At 41.3% G+C, this 13,740-nt stretch overlaps 1 protein-coding gene across 2 annotated transcripts in view; it reads right to left on the minus strand.

The window, feature by feature from the left end:
* LOC111874144 (Fanconi anemia group I protein) overlaps positions 1-13,740 on the minus strand; it is a 41,143-nt gene that overhangs the window by 17,325 nt on the left and 10,078 nt on the right. For both annotated transcript variants that reach the window (XR_002844494.2, XM_023869379.2), the window contains exons 9-14: positions 10,409-10,610; positions 7,431-7,575; positions 4,991-5,108; positions 3,867-4,027; positions 2,321-2,461; positions 1,816-2,010 (exon numbers count right to left, since the gene is read on the minus strand). Coding sequence is in view for 1 of the 2 variants with exons in the window: in XM_023869379.2 (XP_023725147.1) it covers positions 1,816-2,010; positions 2,321-2,461; positions 3,867-4,027; positions 4,991-5,108; positions 7,431-7,575; positions 10,409-10,610 (962 nt within the window). In the remaining variant the exon portion in view is untranslated. The remainder of the gene's footprint in view (positions 1-1,815; positions 2,011-2,320; positions 2,462-3,866; positions 4,028-4,990; positions 5,109-7,430; positions 7,576-10,408; positions 10,611-13,740) is intronic.

Here is a 13,740-nt window from a genome sequence, read left to right on the forward strand (position 1 = left end):
TATACGTCTCTCAAAAATGGTGTGCTGTATCTGTGTTGGGCATACATGCACCACTTTCACTCTTCTGCTCCGCAGTAAAATGCAACCAGGACTAGCCATGGACCTTGAGTTCAGATGTATATATTTGATAAAATAGAATACAAATCAAATAACTTACCTCAAGTAGAGATATGACCAGACTGCAGGAAAGCAAAAGAAAACAACACGAAGTTCGTCAATACATGGTCTGCCCACTTGAGGCAGTGGCAGAAAAATTAAAAAAATAACAGAAAACAATGTACTGTTGCATACAGACCTGATGTTAGGTAATGACCGTGAAACAAACAGTGAGACAACAGCCACTGCTAGGCAACGGCTTCATAAATACGGAAAATACTGGAGCTGTTGCTAGCCAGTGGCCCACGTGCAACAATGGGCGTACTGTTGTTGGATGTGGTGTTTTCGATGCATCTGCTCTGAGGCTATATCATGTGACTGAGTTGAGGTAGTTGTTGCAGTGCAGAGTAGTGAAGTGAGCTGGTTGTTGTTGTTATTGGAGGGGGTGGGTTTCCCCATGCACTTAGACCAGGGATTGGTCCATTGTGCGTCCCCCTATGATATTCTACCAGTCTCTATACCCTACCGGTACTGGTGCATGCCATCAGTCCCGACTCAGCGAGCGAGTTCGGCCTCTACTGGCTCAGTGGTATCTCGATGCTTCCCCCCTCTACCAGAGGCATTAGAGACTACTGTTGGGCGGGAAATGTCCTGAATTTGGCTCAGAGGTCCCCTTGAGACATGAGGTTCTTTTACGTGCCGTAAAGCTATGACACGGGACCCACGGCTTAAAGTCCCTCCCGGAGGACTTGTTCCCTGAATTTTTCGCCCTTAAAAATTCCACGACCTCCGCCGGGTTTGAACCCACGTACCTTGAGTCATGAGGTGGGAACGTTACCCCTAGACCACGGAGGCCGCTAAGTGAGTTGGTTGGTGGTGACTTAGTTAGTTGAGAGTTCGGCAGTTGGAAGCCAGTTGGTTTAGCTCAGGAACTGCAGTGACAGCCAGTGGGGACTTGAAACCGTGTACACAGAAGTTGAGGGATCTACAGCATTGGAAGCCATTACCAGACAACTGGTGAAGACAGAGCAATCTGAGAAGACCTAGTATATGCTGTAGTAGACTGCTGAGTGTGTGACTTACGAACAGCACTATAATTATTTGTGGTTATGATCTGTAAGTGCTGAACAAATCCAATCCAAACTCCATCTATAGTCACATGCGACAGTACCATATTTCCATAATCATGAGATAGAAATGATGGCTGAAATAGCTTTAGGAGCCATACCAAATTTCAAAACAACCTCTGCGAGTTGGATCCAAGATGGCAGTGAGTTTCAGAGACATGGACCAGAGCTTCCAAGGACAAAGAGGTGAATGGAAGGGAGAAAATGAAGGGGCACATGTGCACTGGGGTTGCGACGCTGAATATAAATGCAGTGCCTGGCTGAACCAATGGCACAGCGTAATGGAGATGACAATTCAGCTGAATGTTTACATTTTTATATATATGTTAAATAAAAAACACCAAATTATGTATACAAATACATATGTAAAGGCCAAACCATCTTAAGCTTCCTAAACAGAAGCAGTACTTAATACGCAACTAAAGTGTGTTTGGCAGACCATATGTAATCAAATTCTCTTCATTCAGCAAAAAATTTTTCACATTTATTTGCATGCACATAATCAAATACATGTTAGAGGAGGTTCTGCAGTACAGAACCAACAATTTTAAAAGTTAACTTTTTATATCCAAATCTGGCTAAAATGCATTACCTTAGCATATTCTGCCACCCTACTGTAACCCTTGAACAGGCTGTTGAGTTTCTTTGCCTTTTCAGCAGATGTATCTTTGGTCCATGTTGAGATAGTGTAACCCATGAGGGCTTCAAACACTCCAAGAATCTGTCGCACAATCTCTTGCTGCTGCTGACTTTCTGGCAGGCCATCCAAGAGATCTGTTGCCTCATTCTATAAAGCAACATTTATTCATTAGACAGAGAAGCATGTGCCAGCTTTACGAACCTCGGCTTTTTTGAAGTGATTACAGTGGATAAATTTGGTCAGATTTCAAATACAGCCCCTATACATAAAACTAAAACATACGAGTTTGGCCTCAATTGGCATATGTTCATCAAAATATTTGAAAATTTAGAGGGAATGTTTTTATATTTACAATGGCTATTTATTGTGATCTGACAAAATGATGTTAGTCAAGTTTCATCACTGCAATCAAAATGGAGGCCTACTACCTTCTGAAGACTCTAGATGTCACACATACCAGACCAAAGTTCTCGAGAGAACACTTCAACATGCGTGAACACAGTGACTCCAAAATGTTGATGAGCTTGGTAGGACTACTGTCAGATGAGTCAGTGCTTGCAACCTGCTGAATTGAAAAAATAAGGTGTCCCAAAGGTTCCTGAAAAATAAAAAAGTAGACATTAACCCTTATTTGTCCTGGGAACATAAACAGGTTGACATGATGTGCAGTCCAAGTGGAAAATGACTGGATTTTCAGCTTACTTTCTGGATAAAAATAAATAATAACAACAAGAAGAAGAAGATTATGAGATCAGCTTGCTGTCTGTGTGTATATGCTGCTGAGTGAATATGTTTACTGAGCAGTTGCCTAGCGATGGCTGTTTCCTCTGGTTCCACTATTCTGCCTTTCAGGTGTCATGTCACATTAGATTCAAAAGTTGTGGGATGCAGTGTTTGATATTCTATGTTGTATCAGATACTCAGTATGTAGTGAAAGAAAAAACAAGCGATTAGTTTTTCACAGAAATCCTTGTTCACTACCAATACTGTCTCTGTACCCAAGTTAAAACATGGCAGCCAGACATACAAAAGCAGGACATGTAAAATCCCCAATAATAAGTAATTACACTTAAATTAAGATACGACACTATATATACTATGAAAACAGCCCACTACTTAATGGAATCGGCTACACACACAGTACATTTCAAGCTTTCAAATGGATGGGCTGCTAGTGAACGAGTTTATGCAAACATTACTGATTATTTCGTATTTCCAACTTATTCAGATGAACCAATGCACAATTAAAATGCTATCTGGCTTTAAGAATCCATTCTCATGTCATCACCTGAGTGCTGGAGTGTTCTACCTCCATTTTTTTGGCACAAATGATATATAACATGCCTTTCTAATTCTCTGTATTGTGTTACACTGTCTCAACATACCTTCAGACATTTGTATTGAGTGTGAGATTTCAGAATGTGTTTTGTTTTGGGTCACACTGAAACTGCAGATAATTTCTAACTTCAAAGCCAGTTTCCAGAAAATTGATGTTAATAGACATACTACACTTCAGTACTAACATGAAGATATTTTAAATTTAAAACCAGTTTCCAAAAAAGTGTGACATTACAGTGACAATTTTAATTGACCATCATAATGCCTCCACTTGATTAACCTTCAGGGCCAGTACAAACCTAGATGCCTTCCCAGGCAATGAGAAATCCTACTGCCCTCTCGTCCTTAATTAAAAACATATCAAATTTTCCAAAACTCGGTCACAATTAATAACATAATATTTCCAAACATTGCGATAAAAACCTCCATTGCTACTGTAAGTCCTACAAGCATTTTATTTAAATTGTTGCATAACATGTTTATATCACTGCCAATTAAAGGTCATGATATAAAAAAATATGAATCAGATATTAATTTTCCCTTAAAATGAACAGGGTTCATAATGTGTGCCAAGACAAGAAGCCACCTGCTTTGCCTGCAGTGTTCCACCAGCCCTGTTAACATTCTAACTTCTATAGATGGAGCAGAGATCTGATGTAGAACACCTGTAACTCGGCAGAGACGTCTCTGAGAGTGACGGCCTTTGTGAGATTGAGTGGGGGCAAGGTGTCAGGATCAGACTGATAGAACTGATTGAAATGGTTGATCAGCATGTCTTGAACAAAGCCTCTCAGCTCTGGATTCCGTATCACTCCAGAATGGAGACCTGTCAACAAAACATCACAGTCATAATAATTCTCCTTACAATAAAATGATGATAAACATAAAATTAATACTTCAACTACTGTTTTCATATACTAGGCCAGCCCTGACTTACAGACTTTTCTACCCTTTTTACAATTTGTACAAGGAGCATAAGATTTCAAAAGTTTGTTGAATTTTTCCACAGATGACATCACATGGTATTTTATCTGTTTGCCCACAGCTGTCTCTGAAATCAGATGTTGAGGGAGCTAACACTGGCCAGTAATGAAGCCCATGCAATAAAGCTACTACAGGAGTACAGTGGCAATAAAAAGTTTAACAAAGTTGTATATTTTGTGAAATATAATTCAGTTCTCATTCAACCACATGTGTAATATATGAGAGTAGGGAATTTATAACCTCCAGTATTATGGTTACAGGTGGTCTGGATTTTAATATCTGTGTGTATGCATGCATGTATATATGTATGTACCTACATATGCATGTAGATATCTGTTTTGTGTATACCTGTCTGTCTGAATCCCTGGTACATCTATCCATCCATTTATTCATTTACCTAACACTTAAAAAATGGAATATGTACACTTGGACAGTTCGAGAATAGTTTTAAATTATCAGAAAAAGCTGCATACCCATATTTACAACTACTGAAAAACAGTTTCCATTTCAGAACCAACCTTGCTCTTCTTACATTGGGCAGGGAGCTGGTGGAAATTACTGAATATGAGTATCTCTCTTACAATGAAGAACAACAGTTTGACATAACAACAATTGAAAATACTGTATGGGGTCTTTTGAGACGTGATGCTGTGTAGTTTCATTGAGTAACCTGGAGACATCAGGTTCTTCTGATACATTCTGCCAATCTACCAAATTACACTGTGTCATACAACAAATGACCACAATCTTAACTCATCGCTGTGAGAACCTAATACCTGTTAAACATGATGATGACTTAACTTGCCTTCATAAAGACGAAGTCTTACGTCAGCCTGCTGCATGAAACATCTGCGTAACACTCCCAGCAGCTCCAGGCAAATGGCCTCATTGTTGGTGCTAGAATTTCCTGCTTCCAAGTCAATCTGGAATAAATGTTGCAGGTTAGATTCTATAGTCCAGTGGATAAAGTGACAGGCCATAGGTAAGAAGGCCTACACAATGTTGTGGACAAGTGTTTAGCACTTCTGCTTCACATTCATGAGATCCTGAGTTCACGTTTTCCTTCCACTTATCTTGGAAAATGCCCAAACCACCCTGTGTACGCGTGCAAGTGCACGTGCCCCCCCCCACACACACACAGTCTGTGAAACTGAAAGTATATATAGCGTGTCCCAGGAGTTTGGTGCCATACTTCAGGAGCGTACTGAGGGTTCCCTATAGAATAACTTTGAAATAGAAACCCATGTCTGTAAAATAGCAGCGCTAGGGCGACATTTAAAATCATTTCGTTTAAACTTGGCGCCTCAATGTCGAACTGCATTGCATAGAAGAACAGCCATCCACCAGCGCTTGTGCCATTGCCTAGATTGTGGGGACACCAAAATCAAGTGTTTGGAGGATCTTGCACGACCAACAGCTTTATCCGTATCATCCAACGCGAGTACACGACGTAGGTCCAGCTGACTTCGTACTACGAGTTCAATTCAGTCAGTGGATACTGAACCAGTGTTTACATCAGCCCAACTTCCTGAATCATGTGTTATTCACAGATGAAGTGCAGTTTACAAGGGATGGCTGGTTCAACTGTCGAAACAGCCACGTTTGGGCTGACGAAAATCCCAACATTACTGTAGTTGGTCACCATCTGGCACAATTTTCTGTAAATGTCTGGGCGGGCATCATTCGCGATCACTTGATTGGGCCTTTCCTCCTACAACCACGACTCAATGGGCCCTTTTACGTGTTCCTGGAACGTATCCTTCCGATTTTGCTAGAAGACGTGTCACTGATTGTGTGGAGGCAAATGTGGATACAGCATAACGGAGAGCCGGCACACTTAAGAGACAGGAAGAGGAGGCCCAGCGCCTTGGCCACCTCGATCCCCAGACTTGACACCTCTGGACTATTTCGTCTGGGGCCATGTGAAAAGCCTGATCTATGACACGCTTGTAGATAATGAATTCAAGCTGTTGGCCAGAATAATTGTTGTATGTGACGTGATCCGTGAAACACCTGGAATATTTGAAAGGGTGCGCCAAAGTTTGTTCTGTCGATGTAACGCATGCATTGAAAATAGAGGGCACCAATTCCAACATCTACTCTAGCAGGTGAGTCTTCAGAGTTTGGAGGCAGTAGTAAGCCTGTGTGTGCTCTTTGACACTGAGGTGCCAAGTTTAAACAAAATGATATTAAATGCCACCTTAGCGCTGCTATTTTACATTTGCGGACATGGGTTCCTATTTCGAAGTTGTTCCATGGGGAACCCTCAATATGCTCCTGAAGTATGGCACCAAACACCTGGAACACCTGTATATATAAAGCTGCTTAACTTCATTTGCCCATCTGCTCCATCCTGCCACATATACAGGGGGTGGGATAACTCCATCTGTAGGGTGAACAGACTATGGGCTGGGTGAATGGCATCTGATTCCAAGCACAGGCAGAAATCTATCTCCCCACTACCATATCCAGACTAGTTCTGGGGCCTACTCAGCCTTCCATCCAACAGGTACCTGCGGTAACACAGCCAGTGTCCAACTAACCACTCGACTCCACCAAAGTTAAGAATGTGTTTTAGCTTTCATGGCACAGATATACATTTACCTTACACACTAATATGATACGATGTCTAGACACAAGGATATCTTTGTCACCACTTTCTTGGCTATTATATATTGCTTCTTAGTATCTGTTTATGGTTTATTTGATGATACTGTTAACAGATACCATTATATAGCATGAAAGAGTAGTGCACTTTACTGAACAAACTGTGAAGAATTTGGATGGAAGAAGTCACAACATAATTGGAGGTGCTATCCTGGCATTTGACTGGGACTAAGTTAAGAGAGAGAGAAGAAAACTAGTTATCCCTGGGCTTAATTAATTATTCACCATGACATTAAGAGATACTAGGGAGCTGAGGTATAGCTTCACCATTCTTCACCTTGGTACTAGATCGAGGTGAGCTGTTAGCTACATGCCCCTGCCATTTTCTTCCTGGAAAAACAGGCTCAGGTACCCACTGTATAGGAGGATGAACATGCCGCGTAGCCAGTCTGGACGTTATAGAGGAGGAAAAATCTCTTGCCTCTGCTGTGAATTTAACCCTGATTCCTCAGTCAAACAACCCGTAAGCCTGACAAGAGTTTCAAATTGAGTACCTTCCAAATATAAGTCTGTAGCATTATCGCCTGAGCCAACATATCCAGATTCATCCTTGTCATCTGAAGCAATTGGAATGTTACCTGCGTCAACAAACTGTGTGCTGGAGGTCGGCCCTGACTGCGCTGACTTGACTGACTACTGCTCAGTACTGCCATCCCTTTCACATCGAGGTTACTCAGCAGCTGCAGGAATCCCGACACAGCCATCTTCCTCAACCCCACATCCCTACGAAACAATCGTGCAGTATGTCACAATCTCCTAACACTGTATCATTTGGAAATGGGGGATTTTAAATCCTCCAGCAGTACAGGGCTGGCAGACAGCTGTTAACCTGAGGTTCAATAAGGCGAAGTAAAAGATAAAGCTGTGCCTCAACTTCTTTGATAACGCATGCCATGAAGATGATTGGGAGGAATGGGGCAATTGAGGCACAGCTTCACATATTCTTAACTTTATCACAAAATGGAGGTGAGTGATCACCTTCTGCAGCCACTTTATCTTCTGGGAAAGAAAGAAGACTGGGTAGTGGACATGATGGTGATAAGCATCTGTCCGTGACAGGAATCAAATACCAATTCCCTGGTCATATAGCTTGTAGTCTAATAATTATACTGACTGAGCTGGCCCCGTTCCCAACTCAGGAGTAATGGAAATGGCACTGAAGAAATGCAACAATGGGCTAGGCGGATCCATACGGGTGCCATTCCAATAGCGTAACACACAGCCAATAGAAATTAAAGGCAAGGAAATGTCAGGTAAGATAGGAAGGTCTGATAACTAGAATAAAGAGTCATTCCTGTGGGCTACTGCCTTAATCTGAAGGTGTGGGTGCCCTGAACATCTGGAGAGCTATGCTAATGGGGGCATAGAGTTATTACTAGCAACCAAGCTAGACAAGACACAGGGTTGGTTTTAGTTTTGAAGTTTGCCGTTTAAACAGTGCTGCAAGTATCAAGACTATATAGCACCAAATAGTATGACTAATGAAAGTGAAGCTGTTGGTGAAATGAGAATGCACTGGTGAAACTGAAGTACTTGTAGAAAATTCACCACAGTGCCACTGTAACCGACATGAATCACATATAACCTGACCTAGGACTGAACCTGGTTTGCCACTCAAAGGGTCTGGAGGCCACACAATAAGCAGCCTGTCTTTCATATTGGGAGATGGGAATGAGGCTAACAACCTCAACCAGGAATACAATATATTAAGATGACGAACAAATAGATTCTGAGTGGATAAGTTTGGGAAACTAAGGAATAGGTTATGAGGATGAGTTACACCTTGCTACATGGAATGTCCTCAGTTTAACCTTTCAGTGCCGAGTGACATACATCGCACGTCGGCATTTAAATGCCACATCTCGCCGGGCGACGTCATGCGTCTTGTGCTGCTTTTCATGTAAAGTAATACTTTTGCTATGAAATTAAAGAGGAAATTTCTGTCAATCATTTCGTATATTCGTTATCCCACTTTGAACTTCACGGGGGGTTTTTTTTTTTTTTTAACATTTGAAGTCTCCGAAGAAGTTTTGTAGCTCGCCGTCTAGGGTGCAGTATTGCCGTACAAATCTATCTCCACCTCTTGGAGTAGTTAAGAACTGAATATGCTAGGTTTATAGTCTGTGATCTCCTTGCATGTTGGTCGAAGCAAAGTCTGTGATCTCTCTGCATGTTGGTCGAAGAAAAAATCGATTTCCATTCAGCCAGTGACGAGTGCTGCCTCTTGAACGGAATGAGAAACCATGTGTAGAAAACCTAACAAGAAAGATACGTGACGTTGACCTCTGATATGACTGCTGTTGGATATGATAAACAAATGCCTTGTTGCATTCCTTGAGGTTCCCTTTGTTCCACATAGCTAATGCAGTTTGCATGTAGCAGCCATGGCTGGGACAAGCAAGAGACGTTCAGCTGTGTTGAGTGACGAGGACTTACAGTGTTTGCTTGAAAGTGATTCCGAACAAAGTCTGTCAGATTCGGATTTTGACACTGAAAGCAAGTTAGATGATCGTGCCTTGATTGAAGCTGTTGGAAATGAGGGCAGCATTGAGTGTTTCCGTGACTACCACACACATAGCTGAATTTTTAAGGTAATACGATACTATTGTTAATAATTTTTATATGCTTACTGGCCCAAAAATAATTTTAAAGTAGTGTGGATCAATACTCTAATTCTATATACTTCTCTGGACGTTGTGTGAAAATCTGAAAAACAAAACTCCAGTTTTTTCCCGTTTATTACGCTTTAAGTTAAGTGCTTCATTCTCTGAATTAATTATTTAAATAGCCACCGGCATTGGAGTGGAAAAACGATTTAAATGCCCCCAGCACTGAAGGGTTGAGGATGCAGAGAATGATTTATGAAAGCTGGAAGTGCAAAATGGAGTCAAAAGACAAATACAATTGTACCTTGACATACAACTTCCCAACTTATAAATTTCTGGACCTACAATCTCATTAAATTACAGCCTTACCGTGACCAATGACTTCTTGACTTACGAACACATTAGGTTAACACCCATCAGAAGAATGTTTTAAATTTTCTTACAACCTGAAACACACACGCCTTATTTCTAATGGTTTAAATATTTAATACTGTCTTATTTGATGCTCCTTAAATGATTTTATAATAAACACACAGAATTACAGCACAATACCGGTTAAAACATTGAAACAAGGGTCTGAACCTTGAGCTTCAGGAACATAACCCTACGCATCCCATGCTATAATGAATTACGCTTAGAAACCACCTTTGTGAGAGCATTATGTCATAAGTCTGGGGTTTGAATGTAACACAGAATGAGTATCTGCCATTAAAGAGACCTAAATGATGAAATCCTGATTCAGGTAGAGCCTGAAACACTAAATGTATGGATGTTTCTACCTTGTCATTACTCATGTACAAGCTTTGACTATTCACAAGTCCCAACTTGAAAAGTGTTCCCTTCAAGTGACAGTGTCTTATCAGTAGCGCTGCCACTTATCTCAAGTGGTTTTTATGTAGCGCTAATTTCAAATCTGTTAAAAATTATAAAAATTTTGAAATGGGACTTACCGAGCAAACAGGGCTTTGCGCAACACCATGATGAGAACATCTCGCAGAGAAGGGAATGAGCGTACAATTGGCAACATTGCATACACCACATTTTCAGCAACAGGTCCTGGTAACTTAGTGAGCATCTCGAGGAGAGCAATGATAATTGCACGGTGTTCGTTGAACACCAGTGGTATAGTCATTGCCATCTGATGCAGACAATCTGCAGAACACATTCGTAAGAATGAGAAACATGATAAACAAAACATTTTTCTGCCACACACTACGAACACTGGGTGTAAATGTCCTTTGGATTTGCATCACTTTTTTACTTTCTGCATGCCCCAGCTTCCACTTTTAATCTCCTCTGGAGGTTTGAGCATGGCATTTCACTGGAAGAGGCGGGGCAGGTAGGTAGCTCAGTATTTCCTTCTGAAGGATTGAGAACATGGGTGTAATGGGCAGTGGTTCAAGTGAAGCTGCATAAGGGACACAACACAGCAGCCCCCCACCAAAATGAAATTTACTCAATACTGGAAATTTAATCTGATGTGTCTGATATTGTACCACATACAAATTTGGAGTCATGTCTGATATTGTACCACATACAAATTTGGAGTCAATCTTCATGTAGTAAAAGCCAGGACACATATACAAATGAAGTTTCTAGACTAAATCACTGATACTTGGGACTGATTTTAACACAAAATATTTAATCCACAACTGGTCATACAGGAGGGATACATTAAGTCTCATGGACTATGCACCTTAATGGTTCAGAAGTCGGCGTGTGACTCTCTTGAGGTCTCGCAGTGTCATCACCACACCTGCTTTAGAAAAAAAAACTGAAAACCTCCCAACACAAGTATTTGTCCCCCCTTGGTTCGCCAAGAAGCATTCTGTATTTCCATTGGAGAACAAATGGGCATTCCCGTATTCACAAAGTTTAAACATGTTCTCCAAAAATTGTAATCACTACACTATGCACTAAAGATTAAAAATGAAAAGCACTGCATTGTCATGTCCAGGAAGGAGGGTGAAACAGTGGATCTGACTCTCTGGTGGGAGTTCTTTGTCAAATCTGCAGTTTCTTAATCATTAATTTCCCTTGATGGGAATGAGAAATAGCCTTTGAGGGTTCGCGGCTTGCTACATTTGTCATCTAAGTATTTTAACTAAAGCGTCACTAAAATTTTCCTTTCAGGAAAAACACAGGTGAACCCTCCTCCTTGTCAGCAAGCTCCTACAATCCTACTTTCCCCAAGTACATGTTCTAAATTGACAAAATTCATGCCTTGCTATAAGTTGCAGATTATTTTGTCCTTGTTTGATTATATGATCTTTTCCTATCCTCTTTACAAAAAGCTTCTGACAGTGTAACTTTAAAGGACAGGCCAAACATAAGATGAATTCTGCACTACTACTTTGTAAATTTATTGCTGTGTTATGACAAGTTGAACATTGTGTCTCTGCTATTTACACTCCTTGATACCTCTTCTGGTGGTTAATGTACAGAACTAACAGATGGCAAGAGTCATACTTTTTTTGTTACATTTAAACAGCATGTGTATTTTGTTTTCATGGTTTCCAGCTGGTATGTGAGGTTGGATATAAATCAATTTCATGGAGCAGTGTCCTTTCTGAGAAGCTAACAGTTACTCAAAAGATTTTTTTTTACCTTATATGGAACCAGATGATTCATTACTGTCTTCACAAGAACACTACTGGCCTGCATCGTGAACTTTGATGAAACCAGACCACATTTTCACAACCAATTTTCGTAAGATCCATCTTAATACTGTGACATGTTGCGCAATGGAGAACCCCTCCCTACCCAGCAGCAACATGGCAACTCAGGCCCCAGTGACGTGGCGGATGAGTCAGTGCTCCCCTTCCCCCCTCCGCATAGTAACGTAACGCGCAACACGCAGTGACGTAAGACGGTGTGAGGTAACAGTGTTGCTACGTAACAGGCACACACAGCCACTATATAAGAGAGCTGCGCTGCCTGCGAAGAGTTGTGGAAATGTGGCCATCGCCGAGTTCAGTAGTAGTCGAACCAGTGTGTTATCAAGAGTTCTCAAGGCAGCAGCCTGCGAGTTGAGTTGGAATATAGCAGCCGTCGCGGAAAGAAGAACCGGACGTGTGTGTAATTGTGTAATTGGGAGCGTGTGATACAGTGATACCTAGCTCCCGTACTGTAAACATGTAGACTACTGAAGGCCGAGTGAACTGATTTGCGCATAGGGTTATAAATCGTGAAACCCCGCAACAGTGTAAACAGATTAATGCGATTAGGGTTATAAAGTGTGAAACCCCACAACTGTGTGATAAGTAATTGTAGCCGTTACTTGTAGGTTGTTGAATAAACCAATTAACAATCTCTACGGCGTCTTCAGTAACAAAACATGTTACAATATTAATCTCCAACTTGACGCTACCTGAAAGTGTTGGGAAGGATGCATGCCCTGATCACCTGGCAAGCCATGCTAGCAGGAGCATAAATATGTTCCTGGCAGGGCCACGCATGCTAGGCAATACAGTGGAACCTCGCTTAACGAGCACCTCTCATAACGAGTAATTCGCATAAAGAGCAAAACAAATTGTAAAAAAATGACTCGCATAACGAGTGACGAGAGGGGAAGTCCCGGATTGTATGCTTACTACATCAGTCTGTGTTTAGCACTCGTTCGTCTAGCATCTTAGTGTCGCTTGTGATCACACATTTTTCCAAACTCATGTTCAGACATATTATTTGTGATTTTTTTGCGCAAAGTTTAATAACCCTTGCAAAAACGTCCTTGAAGAAAAAGCCGCAAAAAGACAGCCATAGGAGAATAAAAATAACCCTAGAAATGAAACGTAAAATCATTGAAAAGCGAGAATGAGGTGCGAGTGTGGCTGATCTAGCACGCACATACAATCGGTCTACATCAACGATTTGCACTATCCTCAAGAACAAGGACAAGAATAAGGAGATAGAGGCTTCAAAGGGAGTGACAAGAATATCTATGCAACGGTTATGTATTCTCAACGATGTTGAAAGGTCTCTCATCATATGGATAAACAAAAAGCAATTGCAAGGTGACACTTTTAACGAGAACATCATTTGTGAGAAGGCGATAGTGATTTTTGCCGACCTCGTTAAGAAGACGCCAGGATCATCAACAGCCGAAGAAGAAGCATTTAAGGGATGCCGTGGGTGGTTTGAGAAGTTTAAGAGAAGAACCGGCATCCACAGCGTTGTAAGGCATGGTGAAGCAGCAAGCTCCGACACAAAGGCAGCAGAGAACGCCATCAACGACTTCATGAAGCTCGTAGATTCTGAGGGTTACCTGCCGCAACAGGTTTTT

The sequence above is a fragment of the Cryptotermes secundus genome, unplaced genomic scaffold, assembly GCF_002891405.2.
Source record: "Cryptotermes secundus unplaced genomic scaffold, Csec_1.0 scaffold26, whole genome shotgun sequence".
NCBI lineage: Eukaryota > Metazoa > Arthropoda > Insecta > Blattodea > Kalotermitidae > Cryptotermes > Cryptotermes secundus.